This window comes from Myxocyprinus asiaticus, chromosome 1, assembly GCF_019703515.2.
Source record: "Myxocyprinus asiaticus isolate MX2 ecotype Aquarium Trade chromosome 1, UBuf_Myxa_2, whole genome shotgun sequence".
NCBI lineage: Eukaryota > Metazoa > Chordata > Actinopteri > Cypriniformes > Catostomidae > Myxocyprinus > Myxocyprinus asiaticus.
The window spans coordinates 36,874,372-36,892,736 of NC_059344.1; the positions used below are offsets into that span (position 1 = coordinate 36,874,372).

General features: G+C 39.3%; 2 protein-coding genes across 9 annotated transcripts in view; both read left to right on the forward strand.

The window, feature by feature from the left end:
• rhpn2 (rhophilin, Rho GTPase binding protein 2) overlaps positions 1-11,617 on the forward strand; it is a 47,100-nt gene extending 35,483 nt beyond the window's left edge. The window contains exons 12-15 of one of the 2 annotated variants that reach the window (XM_051684233.1): positions 1,718-1,794; positions 4,163-4,309; positions 6,229-6,387; positions 9,823-11,617. In XM_051684233.1, coding sequence (XP_051540193.1) covers positions 1,718-1,794; positions 4,163-4,309; positions 6,229-6,387; positions 9,823-10,080 — 641 coding nt within the window. In that variant the 3' untranslated portion in view covers positions 10,081-11,617. The remainder of the gene's footprint in view (positions 1-1,717; positions 1,795-4,162; positions 4,310-6,228; positions 6,388-9,822) is intronic. The other variant, XM_051684313.1, reaches the window with a different exon arrangement.
• A 1,732-nt stretch (positions 11,618-13,349) lies between these two features.
• The window catches only part of cep89 (centrosomal protein 89), a 130,190-nt gene continuing 125,174 nt past the window's right edge, over positions 13,350-18,365 (forward strand). For 6 of the 7 annotated variants that reach the window (XM_051706035.1, XM_051706064.1, XM_051706045.1 and 3 more), the window contains exons 1-2: positions 13,350-13,630; positions 13,881-13,987. In XM_051706035.1, the coding sequence (XP_051561995.1) occupies positions 13,544-13,630; positions 13,881-13,987 (194 nt within the window). In that variant the 5' untranslated portion in view covers positions 13,350-13,543. The remainder of the gene's footprint in view (positions 13,631-13,880; positions 13,988-18,365) is intronic. The other variant, XM_051706084.1, reaches the window with a different exon arrangement.

Here is an 18,365-nt window from a genome sequence, read left to right on the forward strand (position 1 = left end):
GGTGCCAAATCCTGCTGGAAAATGAAATCAGCATCTTTAAAAAGCTGGTCAGCAGAAGGAAGCATGAAGTGCTCCAAAATTTCTTGGTAAACGGGTGCAGTGACTTTGGTTTTCAAAAAACACAATGGACCAACACCAGCAGATGACATTGCACCCCAAATCATCACAGACTGTGGAAACTTAACACTGGACTTCAAGCATCTTGGGCTATGAGCTTCTCCGCCCTTCCTCCAGATTCTAGGACCTTGGTTTCCAAATGAAATACAAAACTTGCTCTCATCTGAAAAGAGGACTTTGGACCACTGGGCAACAGTCCAGTTCTTCTTCTCCTTAGCCCAGGTAAGACGCCTCTGACGTTGTCTGTGGTTCAGGAGTGACTTAACAAGAGGAATACGACAACTGTAGCCAAATTCCTTGACACGTCTGTGTGTGGTGGCTCTTGATGCCTTGACCCCAGCCTCAGTCCATTCCTTGTGAACTTCACCCAAATTCTTGAATCGATTTTGCTTGACAATCATAAGGCTGCGGTTCTCTCGGTTGGTTGTGCATCTTTTTCTTCCACACTTTTTCCTTCCACTCCACTTTCTGTTAACATGCTTGGATACAGCACTCTGTGAACAGCCAGCTTCTTTGGCAATGAATGTTTGTGGCTTACCCTCCTTGTGAAGGGTGTCAATGATTGTCTTCTGGACAACTGTCAGATCAGCAGTCTTCCCCATGATTGTGTAGCCTAGTGAACCAAACTGAGAGACCATTTTGAAGGCTCAGGAAACCTTTGCAGGTGTTTTGAGTTGATTAGCTGATTGGCATGTCACCATATTCTAATTTTTTGAGATAGTGAATTGGTGGGTTTTTGTTAAATGTGAGCCAAAATCATCACAATTAAAAGAACCAAAGACTTAAACTACTTCAGTCTGTGTGCATTGAATTTATTTAATACACGAGTTTCACAATTTGAGTTGAATTACTGAAATAAATGAACTTTTCCATGACATTCTAATTTATTGAGATGCACCTGTATGTGCTTTTTTTAAATCAAGACAAAGTAATCTACAGTGGCTCCAAAAAAGTATTGAGACACATGAAAATGAATGAATGTCTGTGTTATACAGTATATCAAATTAGGTGGAATTTATTTTGAAGAAATACACTTTTCAAGCAAACATTTCATAAAAAGAAGTTAGGTTTCAGATTAAAAAAACAACAAATACATCAGTCAGTATTAGGACAAAGTATTTGGACACTTTATGGTTGTCAAACTTTGTGTAACATATCCATAGTAATACACTTACACCTTGTGAACTGAGGGGAACTGAATTCATACATTCACTAAAAGTAACCTGGGCAAAAGTAATTGGAAAAAGTGGTTCAATGAAGTGAAGTTAATTCTGAGAAATGCTCTAGTATTGTCTGTTTGCAGATGGCACATGGTTTGATATTTTGTTATCTAATAAAATCAAATTCATATATTAAGTGTGACTTTAATGTCCAAATGTTTCCAAATACTCTTTGGGGCCACTGCATATGCAACAGTGAGTTTGTTTTCACTAAAGCATTGCCGTTTAAAAAGTATATGTAGTCTGAATGAAATCATGCTTACAGGGTAACCTTCTCAGAACAGGACCTGCTTCTAACAGCAGAGATCAACTGTGGTTATGTAAGTTCTATTGACATTGTAAACATGGAGTAACATTAATTTTTCCTCCTGCTCTGTTAGCTAAAACAGAAAAGAAAGCGGAGATGGAGATTCCTGCTGCCACCAAGGTGAAAGTCACAGACTTATTCCAGAAGCTGGTATGTGGGCTACTAATATTACTCAGAAACACAATTTACTTTGTGAGCTCTTTTCACAGCACAATAATGCTCTTGCAGAGTTGCAACCTTCTTAGACATCATGTAAAACTTGAGTATACTGTGAGCATCTGTGCTGTTGAACAGACCAATGTTGATTGACCTGTACACACTGGCCAAACAGACTACAACCCCAACAATCCAATGTTTCTTTTCTTTTTGTTGTAAAAGTAAAACCAAAATCCTGCAATCAGTTGGGTATGGACAGAAAGCTGGCATTTAAAATTTTTGTCGTTTGCTCGGTCAGTGTGTAGAATATGATGCTGCTTTTACAGTACTAATATGAATAACCTGGTTGAAACAAGATTTTTTGGTGGTATGACATAGCAGGGGTATATTTGAAATAAGCCTTGTAAGTGGTGCTTGCTAAATGTTCCTCCTTATAATCTTTATACTCCTTACTTGAACAAACCCTTAACCCCTCAAGTATAAAACTGTTGTGCTGAACTGTTGCTTGTTGAGCTGACAATTTAAGCGATTACTTTTCAAAGTTTTATGAGCTCTTTTCACAGCACTTTGAACATTGAAGGAGGTGCCTGAGCCATATCTATCTGTCTATCATGGAGACTTGAGGGGGGGCTCTTTTGACTTAGACCAGAATGGAAATTAACCAGAACACACTAGAAACCGCATAACAGTGTACAGGGGTGGACAGGGAACAGAATATGTGTCCCACTTGCATATTGCGGCCCCATTCGCCATGTCGCGGCCCCGTTTTGCAGCCGGCCCACCGGGAAAAGTGCCAGTCTGCCTCTGACAGTGTATTAAAACCACTCAGATACACCTTACCAACCACATAGCAACATCCTAGCATTGCGATGGCGAGTTTATTTTTCTTCAGAAAATGTACATTTTAAAAATGTTTACATTTTTAGATTTTTGTGAAATTGACCTTTTTTTTTTTTTTTTTTCTTAACCAGGAATTAAGTTTGAGTTGTCGCATATACGTCACAGTATAGAACCGCCTGTTTACATTCACTGAAAACATAACCGAGTGTGTTTACATTAATTACCCGCTAAGACGCAGTAGGCTGACACTATTTAGCATTGTCAGAACTACTGTATGAACAACATCGAACATGCATTTTACCTGCGATTGTTCTTGGAAATATTGATAAACATCACAAGAATACAATTAATTCTTCAAAGATGACTCCCTCCACAATTCACACATAAGAATTTCCATGCATGCATTTATTAATCTTACCTGAGTGTCACAGAGATTTTATATCAGAGCCCATCTGTCTGTCATGTAACTTTGACCACATTTATGTCCACATCACCGATAAAGGTAATTATCCCGGTTAAACCTTTACCTATACGAGGAGAATCGGATACGAGTGTTTAGACATGGTCCATGTCCAGATATCGGATATGTATCTGATTTAAAACCACATTTAGATGTAGTTACATTTCTGTAACCTCTAAAGGTGTTCATATGCAATAGATTTTTGCTCTTTGACTCAGTTCTACCAGAATTTTAGAATTCTAAAGCTGGTGTACAGAACTGGGCAAACATTCTAGAACCACAGTGACGTGTATTCCATTGCCTCCTGCTGTGGGGAGCAGGGTAATTCAGGTGAAGTAGGCAGAGTTTACGATGTGGTTAGTTTTATGGAGGCATATGTTTGAGTTTGACCACTTTCAGATGTCTGAGTGACCTTCAGAGAGTTTAAGGAACTACTGCTGTGATCCTGCAGTGGTTGCCATGGACAACCTTAATGACCCTTCACTTGAAATGACATTTCCATACTACATGGAGTGTTAAGCTTAACATAGAAATAAGCCTTGCAGGTTCTTCATTAAGTTGGATGACCTTGCTGATGCAAGGAACAACCTTATGCTGCTTATGCAACAGTATAATCTCTTCAAACTTAAAAGGTTCACCCAGATGAAAATTCTGTCAAAATTTACTCACCCACATGCCATTCCAAACCCACAAAATTTTCTTTCGTCCATGAAACACAAAAGGAAATGTTAGGCAGAATGTTAGCCTCAGTCACCATATATCTAAATATGACCAAATTTTCTTTTTTGAGTGAACTATCCCTTTAGCATAACCAGATGGCAACCCAGAACATGATGATATTAAATAAACCTTCCTCACCATATAATCATTTACTGCATGAAGTCGGTGTGCAAGTAAGCTAAATGTTTGGATGGTGAGCAGGACCAGATTTATAGCTAAGGACAACCAGGGTGGCAAGTTAAAAACACACTGTGTCTGAGATTCCATCTTTGAAATTGGCAAGCTACACATTTCTATGTTTTGAGTTGCTATAGTGATTGCTGTTGTGATTGTGTTGTGCAGGGGCCTTTGTCTGTTTTCTCAGCAAAGCAGAGATGGACAGCCCCACGCACCATCAGGCTGAAACTGCAGGACAGAGATCTCGGATTCACTCTGAAGGGAGATGCACCCGTTCAGATACAGTCACTCGATCCACTTTGTCACGCCGCGGTGAGTATTCACACACAGACACATACACAATAAAGTCGGCCCTCCCTTTAACCATCATGTTCTGTTTGGGGTCTCAGAGAATCCAGGGCCATTTTAATGGTTCAAAACATACTTGACATTGTAATATTTTTTAAAAAAATTTTTTTAAATAATTTTAAACTAAATATCTTGAGAACATGCTTTAACCATCATCCATAAAAAATTTTTACATTACTTTTGTTCAGGGTCTTATGTTTGGGGTGTTTTTGCTTAGTGGATCCCATACAGAAACGTTGATAAAATCGGTACCTGTTATATTGCTGAAAAGTGCATGTCTGTTTTGTGGTAAAACAAAGGGTTAAAGGTTCAGTTAAATCTGCCTAGTGGGTTTTAATGAGGCCAGTGAAACCTTCTAAAAGTATTTAAAGGAAAATAAGAGATTCTTTTCAAAATGACTTCTATTTAGTCATACAACATTTACACAATCTCAGCAGGACATGAGGGTTACTATCAATGCCTGTGTAACGGGGTTCAGGATGGGCAAGGAGGAGGTGGGAACCGGCAGAACAGTCAACATAACTTTAATTACATAAATCAACTTAAACAAACATAAACACACAGACACACACACACACACACACACACAGCGGCCGCGTGTCTCTCTCTCTCTCTCTCTCTCTCTCTCGAACTGGCACCTCCCGCTTGTCTTTATCCCCCTCCCAGGCTGATTAGGACAATTCAGTGTCCTCATGGCCCGGCCACGCCCTACGACTCATCACACTTCTCCACCGCCCCATTCAGGCCGGGGTCTTCCCTGCCTCTCTGGAGCACTGGGAGAGACGAGGGGAGGGAGAGGGGAGAGGGAAAGAGCTGGGGGAGAGAGAGAGAGAAAAACCTGCTCGCCAATCCCCAGACACGCCGTCGCCTGGTCCTCAGCCACTCCTCTGCCCTCTGGCGGACAGGAGCAAGTCCTCCGACCTCTGGCTGATGGTGATTGTTCCTCCGCTTCTTGGTGGACAGCAGCGGTTCCTCCGACTCCCGGCGGCCGGCAGCAGCGACTCTGACTCCCGGCGGCCGGCGGCAGCGACTCCATCCCCTGGTGGCCGGCTGCGGCTCCTGGCGGACAGCAGCGATGAGGACTCCATGACAGTGCATCCCTTCTCCTTCCTGGGTTTCAGCACCAATGTAATGGGGTTCAGGATGGGCAAGAAGGAGGCGGGAACCGGCAGAACAGTCAACATAACTTTAATGACATAAATCAGCTTAAACAAACATAAACACACAGACGCACGCACAGCGGCCGCATGTGTCTCTCTCTCTCGAGCTGGCACCTCCGGCTCATCTTTATCCCCCTCCCAGGCTAATTAGGACAATTCGGCGCCGGGCGTGCATCCTCACGGCCCAGCCACGCCCTCCTTCTCGTCACAGCCTGAGTTGTAAACTTATCCCTCTTCCTCTGTTTCTTTGCAAATAAACAATTAATACAGAGCAGCCTTAATGAGAATGACCGGACAGAAACCAATGACTGTCATTACATTTATCAGAAGAGATAATGTCTTGTTTCACTTGATCCTCTTTTTTTTTAAACATGCCCCTCAAGCTGAACAGAGACGATTTAATCTTTGACCACAGCAGTTGAATGAAAATGAAACGCACATACATCCATGTCCACACTGCACCTGTTTTTGACCATATCAGTCTCAAGCTGTCTCAAGCAGCTGTGTTCTCTCCCACAAATAACCTTCCTCCTTTTGTTGGAACGAGCCCTCTCAGAATTGATCTCTATGGTAACAGCAGTGTGGTTGTGCCGATAAACTCATACCATAAATATTTGAAGTGTCAGACAAAGCGCTACTCTCGTTGGACTTGATTTACTTCTCTGTGACCTTTTCTCTTTCTTTCCCCTGTTTCTTTTCTTTTTTCTATCTCTTCATCACCAGGCTGAGGGACTGAAAGAGGGAGATTACCTTGTTGCTGTGGGTGATACAGATTGTAAATGGATGGGAGTGAGTGATGTGATGAAGCTTTTGAAGGATGTGGGTGAGGAGGGCATCAACATTAGAGTTGTCAGCATGATGGACAGCAGCAGCCAGCCAATGGTAACTTCTGTTTGCCTACCATTCTCTAATTGGCTGATTAGTAGATCAGAGCATTATTTCTAATATATATATATATATATATATATATATATATATATATATATATATATATATATATATATATATTATATTTTTGAGCCTTTTGACAATGTTCAGTATGTACTAAATATCTCGATATTTATGCATTTAGCTAAGTACACAGGGACTTCTATGTATTATTAAGAGCTATGCAACAATCAGACCATTGAATCAGTGTTTTGAACCAATTCATGGAAAATAACTTTTGAAAATGAATCAAACTTTCAAGGTTTAAATCGGAGACACAGTTGAAATATTTTAACACTCCCATACCCACATGTCATGACTTGAGCAGCCCTAAACTTGTTTACTGTCACCAGTCTTAAAGATGTAGTTCATCCAAAAATGAAAATTCTCTCATCATTTACTCACTCTTATGCAATCCCAGATGTGTATGACTTTTTTCATCTGCTGAACTCAAATGAAGATTTTTAGAAGAATATTTTATCTCTATACAGTTGAAGTCAGAAGTTTACATAAACTTAGGTTGAAGTCATTAAAACACATTTTTTAACCACTCCACAGATTTCATATTAGCAAACTATAGTCGTTTAGGACATCTACTTTTTGCATGACACAAGTAATTTTTCCAACAGTTGTTTACAGACAGATTGTTTCACTTTTAATTGACTACATCACAATTCCTGTGGGTCACAAGTTTACATACACTAAGTTAACTGTGCCTTTAAGCAGCTTGGAAAATTCCAGAAAATGATGTCAAACCTTTAGGCAATTAGCCAATTCGCTTCTGATAGGCTAATTGGAGTCAATTGGAGGTGTTCCTGTGGATGTATTTTAAGGCCTACCTTCAAACTTAGTGCCTCTTTGCTTGACATCATGGGAAAATAAAAAGAAATCAGCCAAGACCTCAGAAAAAAATTTTTTTGGACCTCCACAAGTTTTTGTTCATCCTTGGGAGTAATTTCCAAATGCCTGAAGGTACCACGTTCATCTGTACAAACAATAGTATGCAAGTATAAACACCATGGAGATGCAAGGAGATGCATTCTGTCTCCTAGAGATGAACGTAGTTTGGTGCGAAAAGTGCAAATCAATCCCAGAACAACAGCAAAGGACCTTGTGAAGATGCTGGAGGATTCCGGTAGACAAGTATCTATATCCACAGTAAAACCAGTGCTATATCGACATAACCTGAAAGGCTGCTCCGTAAGGAAGAAGCCACTGCCCCAAGACCGCCATAAAAAGGGGACAAAGATCTTACTTTTCTGAGAAATGTCCTCTGTTCTGATTAAACAAAAATTGAACTGTTTGGCCATAATGACCATCGTTATGTTTGGAGGAAAAAGGGTGAGGCATTCCAGCCGAAGAATACCAACCGTGAAGCATGGAGGTGGCAGCATCATGTTGTGGGGGTGCTTTGCTGCAGGAGGGACTGGTGTACTTCACAAAATAGATGACATCATGAGGAAGGAAAATTATGTGGATATATTGAAACAATATCTCAAGACATCAGCCATGAAGTTAAAGCTTGGTCACAAAATGGGTCTTGCAAATGGACAATGACCTCAAGCATACCTCCAGAGTTGTGGCAAAATGGTTTAAGGACAACAAAGTCAAGGTATTGGAGTGACCATCACAAAGCCCTGACCTCAATCCGACAGAAAATTTGTGGGCAGATCTGAAAAAGTGTGTGCTTTGCAAGGAGGTCAACAAACCTGACTCAGTTACACCAGTTCTGTCTGGAGGAATGGGCCGAAATTCCAGCAAGCTTGTGGAAGGCTACCCAAAATGTTTGACCCAAGTTAAACATTTTAAAGGCAATGCTACCAAATACTAACAAAGTTTATGTAAACTTTTGACCACTGGGAATGTGATGAAAGAAAGAAAAGCTGAAATAAATCATTCTCTCTGCTATTATTCTGACATTTAACATTCTTAAAATAGAGTAGTGATCCTAACTGACCTAAGACAGGGAATGTTTTCTACGATTAAATGTCAGGAATTGTGAAAACCTTTTAATGTATTTGGCTAAGGTGTATGTAAACTTCTGATTTCAACTGTAGGTCCATACAATGCAAGTGAATGGGTGCCAAAATTTTGAAGCTGCAAAAATTACATAAGTCAGCATAAAAGTAATTCATACGACTCCAATATTTTAGCCCTTATTTGCTATAAATTCTTCTCCCTTGCCAGTAGGGGGTGATATGCATGAAGAATGGGAATCACCAAAAATACAAGAAGAAGAATGTGAAAGTGAAAGTTAAAGTGTAGATTGACTGAGCAAGCAGGAGAATTCAGTCTCCACTTTAACTTTCACTTTCACATTCTTCTTGTGTTTTTGGTGATTCATATTCTTCATGCATATCGCCCCCCTGCTGGCCAGGGAGAAGAATTTATTGCAAATAAGGACTTAAATATTGATCTGTTTCTCACCCACACCTATCATATCGCTTGTGAAGATATTGATTTATCCACTGGAGTTGAATGGATTACTTTTATGCTGCCTTTATGTGCTTTTTGGAGCATCAAAATTTTGGAACCTATTCACTTGCATTATATGGACCTAAGGAGCTGAAATATTCTTCTAAAAATATTTGTTTGTGTTCTGCTGAAGAAAGAAAGTCATACATATCTGGGATGGCATGAGGGTGAGTAAATGATTAGAGAATTTTCACTTTAAGGAACGGAATGAGAAAATAAAAAGGGCATTAAAGTCGTCGCAATATTCACAATGTTTGTTCATTTTATATGGCTAACAAAAACACGAATATAAAGTCAATATTGTAGATATTTAAAGTTTCCCAGAGCTGTCAGTCAGTCAGGATTCGTAAGCTGTTTTTGTAAGCTGAGGTTGTTTTGATTTGATTTTGAGACCCGTGTCTGCATGTGAAATTGTATTTTCATACTTAATAGGATTAAGGGGTTTAGCTGTTCTTTTGTGAATGTTTGTAGGTGTTGTGGTGAAACATGGACTAGTTTTTTCAGGCAACATGATGGATTAAACTAACTAATAGAAGAGTTAGTCATTGAAAATAGACAGTGTATTGTCAGGCAAATAGATCATTAGAACTGTAAAACATTATAGGCTGATAATAAACTTATCCTAAACAAATTGTCCTTGAATCAATAAAAAAATTTTTTTTAAAAAATATACGTAACTAGGTCAGTATGTCAGGATCATGTAACAGAAACACTTAATAGTACACGTAATAGTAGCCATACAATGATCTTAAGATCCTGTGTATCTCTCACCCTTTTGTCAGGGAAAACTATCTTAGTTTGGGAAATTGAATATTTTGGAAAGTTCAAAGAGGAGTATTTAACTTGAGTGTTCCTGGTTTGTATCTTATATTCAGTTCAGATTAGTGTTGTAACCTCTCTCTCTTAATCCTGCAGCCCACCAAGAGCGCTACGTACTGTGGTGGTCTTCCCAAGACCTACTCCATGATCTGCCTGGCTCACAATGATGATGAGCAGAACCCAAAATCTCGCAAGGTAGCAAAGAAACCGTCATTCCTCAGTTGGGGTCTCAAGAACAAGCTGAAGAGCAGCAGCACAATGAGTTTACCCAACGCAGATTACAGCGGAGCCCTGCCCTGGAACAGACCATGCCCTACCTTTCCTAGCTCCTATAATGATAGTTCCCTCTACTAAACACACATACACACACGTATGTAACTAGATTTGTACATACACTGATAGCACAAAAAACACACTATATTTAAAAAAAAAAAAAAAAAAAAAGAGGGAGAGTAAATGAGAGTGGCTGAAATTAACTCCCAAAACCCAATGTACATTTTGCACAGACCTATAAACACAGGTGTAAGCTATTTTTATTTCTTCATTAGTGTGGTTGTCTATATAAAATCTCATCTGTATATGAATGTTGAAAGATTGTGTTTTATTGAATCAGTAGACAAAACACGATGTGTACGCTGCTCAGAATATTTAAATGTTTTATTTGTTTGTTTGTTTTATTATTCTTGTATTGAATGGTTTAAAGGATGATGAGGTGTGATGAAGTTTTTTTTTTTTTTATATATTCTGCCTATTTCGAGGCTGTTGAAACAAATCGGTGCCCTCCTCAAATTAAAATGAGGGCTGGTAGATTGACAGTTGCTTTAGGGTGTAGAAAACCATTTTTCTGCAGTTGTACCTGCCTCTACTTCACTCTGCTCGAGGACATTATTTCCTTTGTCTGCACCTCACAGCTTTTGGTCTTGGAATGTCTGAATAAGCAGTAATATTATTTTAGTGTATTTACTTACACTGAAGGGAAATACTATGATAGGACTCTGGCTATGCTTACCTTAAATGTATTGCCAAGTTCAAGCAAGAAGGATAGAAAAAATCATAGCAGTGAATTCAAATGCCATTTTTATTTAACCTTTGTTTTATGTGTTTTGTCAAGCACTTCTTAAGTGTTGGAATGTTTCACTGTCTACAAAGTAGATTTTTATACACATTTGATAATCAAATAATTTAAATGCAGAAATAAAGAGAAAAAATATCTATATAAATATGTATTCTTTTTAAGGACTGGAAGTATTCATTTTTTGTATCTTAAAATTATAAGCCTGATGTATATAATCATGGGTAGTTTAATGGCTGTTGGTCTTTTCTGTGACTCAGTGTACATTTCTTCTCTTTATATGGTGTAGCTCAAAAGGTACATATGGCATGGTGTTTTTTTTCTTCTTCATTTATCTTACAATATTTAACATTGCATTAAACTGCCTCTCCGAATCTCAGAGGCCTTTAGAATGCCTTACCAGAGTCAACACTGAAACAATCTTATACACTCCTTGATTGTAAATACTGTATTATGCCTTATGAATGTATCCTTACCATTTATGTTTTCGCAAGTGTCACATTTGGAATTACAATGACAAACACAGTTCTGCAAGGATGTTGATATTTTTCAGTTACTTATTAACAATTCTTTTAAACTTGAGTTGATCTGAATTCTATATATCAGTGCCCTAAATTCGAAATTGATTACTTGCGTAATGGTGAAACAGATTCCAGTTTCGTTTCACAACATTTGCCCATGTTCTTGTGTTTATACCTTATGTGTGGATTAGCTGTGGGATAAGTCTGAGGAAATGTTTGGCTTATGATGAATTATATGTTGTTGCCTACTTTTATGTTGAATATGTAAATCTAGAACTCAATAAAATAAGGGGTCAAAGCTGTGGCTATTTTTATTGTGTAAAAGGTTACTGTGATTATTCATTTTTTGGGTTACGGAATGAAGTAGTCATATCTGTGTCTTTCTGTGCCATCCTTCAGGATGTCGTGTCATGATGTAAAACTGAATACACAGCTTGTATTTTTCTTGTTACTGGTTATACATAAACCAGCATTCTTTTCTAAGAATGCACTAAGATTTTTATCAGTAGTTAAGCATCCTTATTTTTTCCTTGTAATTCTCCATATTATGTTCTTTTAGACTGAAATCTCAGAATGTGAACAACAGGGTGTGTGTGCAAATTGGAGATTATTATGACACATGACTATGGGTAGTTCCCGTTAATTAATCTCCAGTCCACCTCTCCTCTGACAATTCTAAAATGCAATTCTCAAAGCCAGACTGGGACCAAACTCAGTGTAAGGGCTAGGCAGGACTGAGTGTAAAAATGCATTAATACTGTAATGTAACAATTTATTGACTGTGGCAACTCAGAAATTACAGTTAAAATTAGAGAGAGAAATGTACAGACTCTTATAAAAGAGTAGTTCATGTTCTGCTCTGTGAGCATGTGAATCAGGGCAGTGAAAATGGTGTGGTGGAATAATGGATTTTAAATCACTCACAGACTGGGGAATTGTATGGTGTGGCTTGGTTGGTTTATTAAAGAGATTGCTTCCCAATGCCAGCTGTGATGTCAGAGCGGTTAAGTGTGCTTGTGTGCGTGTAAGAGAAAGATGTCAGGAGAACCGAGATGTTTCTGCATCTTCCACAGTTGGAGAACAAAATATAAAAAAATACATAGGACTTCCTCAACACTGGGGTCTATTCAAAAACAGTTTTACTGGAATCATTTACATAGCCCACATGAGTCTGCTTTTCACCGGAACACTTTCCACCAGAATGATTTCTAACAGTAAGGCTCACCGATTTTCTCCTCTTCAGCAGTCTTGTAAAAACACCAGCAGTGTACATTTAACCCACTTACAAATGTAGCAATCAAATTAGCATTTAACACATATAACTTAAATAGCTACAAGTAAAACAAAAATATTTATACAATATTTGACAATTTACATCTTTTACAGATGAAAAACTGATATGGGAGCAGTTTATTTTTACTACACAGCCTTTTTCAAGTCAGTGTATTTGTATTAATACTGTGTCACTGAAGATTAGATACTATGTATAGAAAGGTTTCACACAGTAGGATTAATAACTGTGTTAAACCTAAACTAGATCTCATAATGACCTCTTTACAACTTTCAGTGCACATTCAGTGGAACAGTAATGAACAGTAATAATAATAAATGTATTTTTAAATGTATTATTATTACTGTTCCTCAAATCAACTGATGAAAAATGTTTCTGGCTTCAATTTTTATATATATATATATATATATATATATATATATATATATATATATATATATATATATATATATATTGAAGCCAGAAACATGGGGCCAGTGAAAATTTTGTATATATATATATATATATATATATATATATATATATATATTTATTAAATTTTTTTTTCTTGAACCCTGGAAAAACAACCTTTATTCTTCAAATATTGTAGGCTACATATGAATTTCCAGTGTAGTGGGAGAGAGGTCCCTCTGCTGGATACTGAAAGTGTTGCACTCGATGGCAAAACGCCGTTGCTAAGAGGATTAAAGGGCAACGCTGATTGGCTGAGCTAGCACAAGAGAACCAATAGAATGAGTTGTTATACTTCACGGTTTTTCATGGAAAGCGTCTAGTACGTGAAGTTGAGTTGAAGCTATTGAGATTTCGAGCACAAATACTTTCTGTTTATAACAATAACGTATAAAATTGCTTTAGTGGTTGCCGCTTAAAACATTGATACGACACACCCATTGTACTGAAATGCGATGGTTTGACCCGTTCTCATAAGACTTCATGTCAAATCTCTCACCGAAACGGGGAAGTTTGATAAGCATCATGTCATCCAGATTCAACTTCAGGAGAAGAGAGAAGAGAGAATTTGTAAGTCTTTTTATTCGGTTGTGTGTGAGGTGTAGTAACCAAACTCAATCGCTATTTAACCATACTTGCTAACTTAACATTAGTTAAATATTGTGGCGTGCTAATGTAGCTGCTTAAGATATCCCATACCGTGTCACTAAGCGACAGAAAAGACATGTATGACATAAAGTCAATGAAATAGCTCAATATTTATTAATTTGAATATTGTGATGTAGTTGCTGTAATCCAATGTGTTGTTATGGTTGTTTAGAGGAATATAGCTCATGGCTTGATCCCTGCTGCCACCATTGCCCCCAGACCTGCTGTCCCCCGCACTCCTCCCCCACGCAGCCCCAACCCCTCTTCAGAGAGACCCAGGTATACTCACATTTATCACTCTCTAAAACCTCATTCACACTGGGATCTGATCCCAGGATATTCCCGGGTCAGTGCCGGGGAGCATTCTGTGTGAACGCAAGTGTCGAACTCGGTTTACCCCCAGCAGATCTGTATGGGGGGAACAGTATCTGACGGGAACAGTATCTAAAGTTAACATTCTCCGCTGTCAGAATGCGTTACCCCATGCACAAACCTAAGCCTAACCCTTCCCTACCCTAACCTACACTACTCTAACTTCCTTACCCTACCCTACACTACCCTAACCTACACTACACTACCCTAACTTACACTACCCTAGACTACACTAACCTACATTACCCTACCTACACTACCCTAAACTACACTACCCTAAACTACACTACCCTACCTACACTACCCTACCCTACCCTACCCACCCTAACCATAACCCCATAACCTATTGGGGCTAGGGGGAAACAGATTCCGACAGGGAACACAATTTGATACAACACCGGAATCCCAGAAAATTTGGTCCTGGGATCAGACCCTAGTAACATTGCTGGGATCAATCCCGGAAAGTGTCTGTGTGAACAAAAGGCAGAGCCGATACCGGGAATGATGTGTGTCGTAGTGATGACGTATTTATCACGAGGAGGAGACTGTATCAGAATATAGATTCAACAGTTTATGGTGTACTGCGGTTAAAATAAATAAATAAAAAATTTAAACAGCTGTCATACATTTGCCATTTTCTCATTGTGTGAATATAAATCAGTTTTTAAAGTCAGTCAGTTTTTTTTCTCCCAAAGTCCAAGTAAAGGAATTAATTTTTCCATTGTAAATATCCGTTCAACAAAGAAACAGTCGGCATCAATTACAGCATCACAAACCTGCCGTGATCAAATAAATTCCTTTGTCATTCAAAGCACTGCACACCCAATGTTGGAGCGGTACGGTGTGGTTGGAGTCCGCGAATCGGACCGCGATGTATGAATACTTTGGATATGTAAAATGTTGATGATGGTAACCCAAACTGTGTCGAAAAAAGAGCCTTCTCATGCAGGAAACTCCAAACCTGAAGTGCAATCTCTGTGAGAATTTGCGAAGATGAATATTTAATGGTAAATACGTTAAGTAGCCTAAATAGGCTAATAATTATAGACCCTCCTAAATTAGATACACAACCATATACAGTAGCCTACATTTAGAAAGATTTGTAGTAACTCAACATCTTTAACTCGCCGCAGCGCTTGCAACCTTATGACAACCTTTTTTTTAAACCTAAAAGGGCAAGAACATAAGGATACAGAAAATAAAATAATTTTATACATGAGATCCCAAATTTCTGGTTTTCTTACGAATATACATTTTTTTTAAATTTTTTTTACAGTTTGTAGAATCATATCATGAAAACAATACCTTGACATTTGCCTTGAGGCTTAATGCAAGTGCAGCGCAAGAGTTAGACTATGTTTTATTAATAAAATAGCCTACTTTTTGAAAAAAATGTTTAAAAAGTGCTTTAGGTATACAGAAAAAAATTGTCAGTGCTGGTGCAAAATAAAGCACCAACAAAGAAACGCCAATTGAATAATAATTTTTGATTGTAAGAAATGTCTGAATGAAAAAAACATAGTTTACCTTGTCTGTGTAGTTAGATTTCTTTAGTTTTAGGAAGTTTGGACGGTTAAGAATTTAAATTACAAAAGTAATTACTGAATCAAATAGGCCTACACATCTTATGTTGCAGGGCAGTATGAAAATGATTAGTTTTTCTATGTTATTTTGTAATTTAATATTAATAATATGCACCGTGACACATTGTATATAGGCCTATATACAGTATGTTTCTGGGTTTCACTTTCACTTGCAATCTTTATTGTCTTTTATTAGCCAAGAACAATTTACATTGAACAACATAAAAATGATCTTACAATTCGGCCTTTGTATCCTTTAATGCTATACATATATATATATATATATATATATATATATATATATATATATATATATATATATATATATATATATAAAAGAGCCGCTTGCATCTTTTTAAAGATGTCGTTCTGTAAGTGTTCCTTATGCAAGGGGCACATCCTGCTGTCAGATCAACATGAGAGCTGCGTTCGCTGTCTTGGCCACGCCCACACAGAGGCAGCTCTCATAGAGACAGACTGCACTCACTGTGAGGGCATGAGTCTCAGGACGCTTCGCTCGTGAATCGCCCTCATTCTGAGGGACGATTCAGCCTCCCGTGCCCTCCCACCCGCCTCTTTGGTGACTCCCAAGGGATCACACATGGAGGCAAGGTGGGGCCGCGAGGTCAAGCAGGATGAATTTAAGGTGGACCTCGTGTCGGCACATGCCCTGCGAGCCCCTCAATCTGCATGTAATGCATCTATGCCGATAGAGTATGTGCGTGACGAGCTTCGGCCCTCTGCAGGAGTGCACAACCTTGTTACGTTTGGCGGTTCTGACGATGCGGGTGATGTTATGTCTCTCGCTGCATCTGGCAAGTGGTTAATGGAGGACATTACCGCCACTTCCCCCAGCGAGGTCAAGGAGTGTGCACGTGCCACTGACAAGGAGATGCTTCATGTCCTTTCAAGGGTGGTTGAAGAGCTTGGTCTCGAGTGGTCTCCTCCAGAGGAACTGGAAAAATATCACCTTGATGAGTGGTTCCTGCAGTCTGGACATCGTCAAGCGACCGTGTTCCACAGATCTGTCCCGTTCTTCTCAGAGGTTCATAACGAACTGATGATCGACTACCCCCTGTGGCGATGGGAAAACCCCCCCTCCCCTCGTGCAGCAAAGGTGCTCCTGACGGGCACAGCCCTATGAAGCAGAATGCAGAGTACAGACACACATTTCTGTTCCCCTCTTACCCACTGTTGTTTGTCGGGAAAGGAATATTGTTGTTCAAAATGTTGTTAAAAATGTTGCTTCTGTGTCTCACATTCATATAAAGAATGTAAAAAAAAGTACAGCATTCGTTACACATGTGCAAGACGCTCACATTTTCTCAAAGAGCTATTTTCCACTTCAAAGCCCACATATTATGCACAACCGCTTCCCAATGGTGAGCTGCGCATTATATCATGTAATGAATGAACCAAATCACCCTCTGTCCTGTTACGCGCATGCGTGGCGAGCTTTTACGAGCATTTCCAACTGGTTGCTAAAAAGCAATCAAACATGGTTACACGATCCAATTTGCATGTCGGCCACCCCTTTTCAATGGTGTTCTGTCTTCCACGGTTCCGTCCGAAGACGCGCCAGTGTTATGAGCCGAAATACATGATCTTCTCACAAAAAACGCGATAAAGGTTGTTCCAGATGAATCAATAAGCCTGCATTCCCGCTGCGCGAACGTGTGGCAAGCCTTCGTAGGCATGTCAGACTGGGTGTTAAAAACGATCAGTCACGGTTATACGATTCAGTTTGTAGGCCGGCCACCTTGCTTCACCGGTGTTTTGCAATCTGTGGTCCGACCACAGGATGTGCTGGTGTTGCATGCAGAGATTCATAGTCTCCTCGCAAAAAACGCGATAGATGGGTTTTATGGCGGCATCATCCACCGTCATACCGTTAGGTCTGTTACACATGAGACCTCTCTAGTACTGGCTCAAGCGACACGTTCCACATTGCGGACGCATGCGCATTGCGGTGACTCGCCGCTGTGTGTCTGCTCTAGCACCATGGACAGCGCTGGCCTTCTACCAACAGGGTATTATGCTGGGTCAAATTTTCAGAAGAAAAGTGGTGACCACAGATGCGTCCAACACAGGTTGGGGTGCGATGGACGCCCGACTTTTGGCACCTGGACAGGTGCGAAACGGGCATGGCACATCAACGCCTAGAGTTACTGGCTGACAAAGTTTTTTTTAAATTTTTTTTTTTTATTAAAATTTTTTATTGATTCCATATGACAAATTAATAAAAAAAATAACAGAATATTTGGAAACACATTATATTATTTACAAGCCTTCCTCCCGAATATTAACCACCCCACCCCACTACCAACACAAACAGATACCCCAGTGGTCAAATACAATTGACAAAGACATGCAAACAAACAATAAAACAGAAGAAAATATTTAGAAATACATTTAAAAAAAGTATATGTTCAAAAACAAAAAGGCTACAACATACATATTTAAAACAACACATCTCCCTCCACTGCCCCTCACTGAGAGCCCTCCACAGATGTGTCCAACATAGGTTGGGGTGCGGTGTGCAATGGACGCCCGACTTTTGGCACCTGGACATGTGCGAAACGGGCATGGCACATCAACTGCCTAGAGTTACTGGCTGTCTTTTTAGCTTTGAGAGCTTTTCATTCCGACATCGTGAATCGCCACATTCTGATTTGTTCGGACAACACAACAGTAGTGGCATA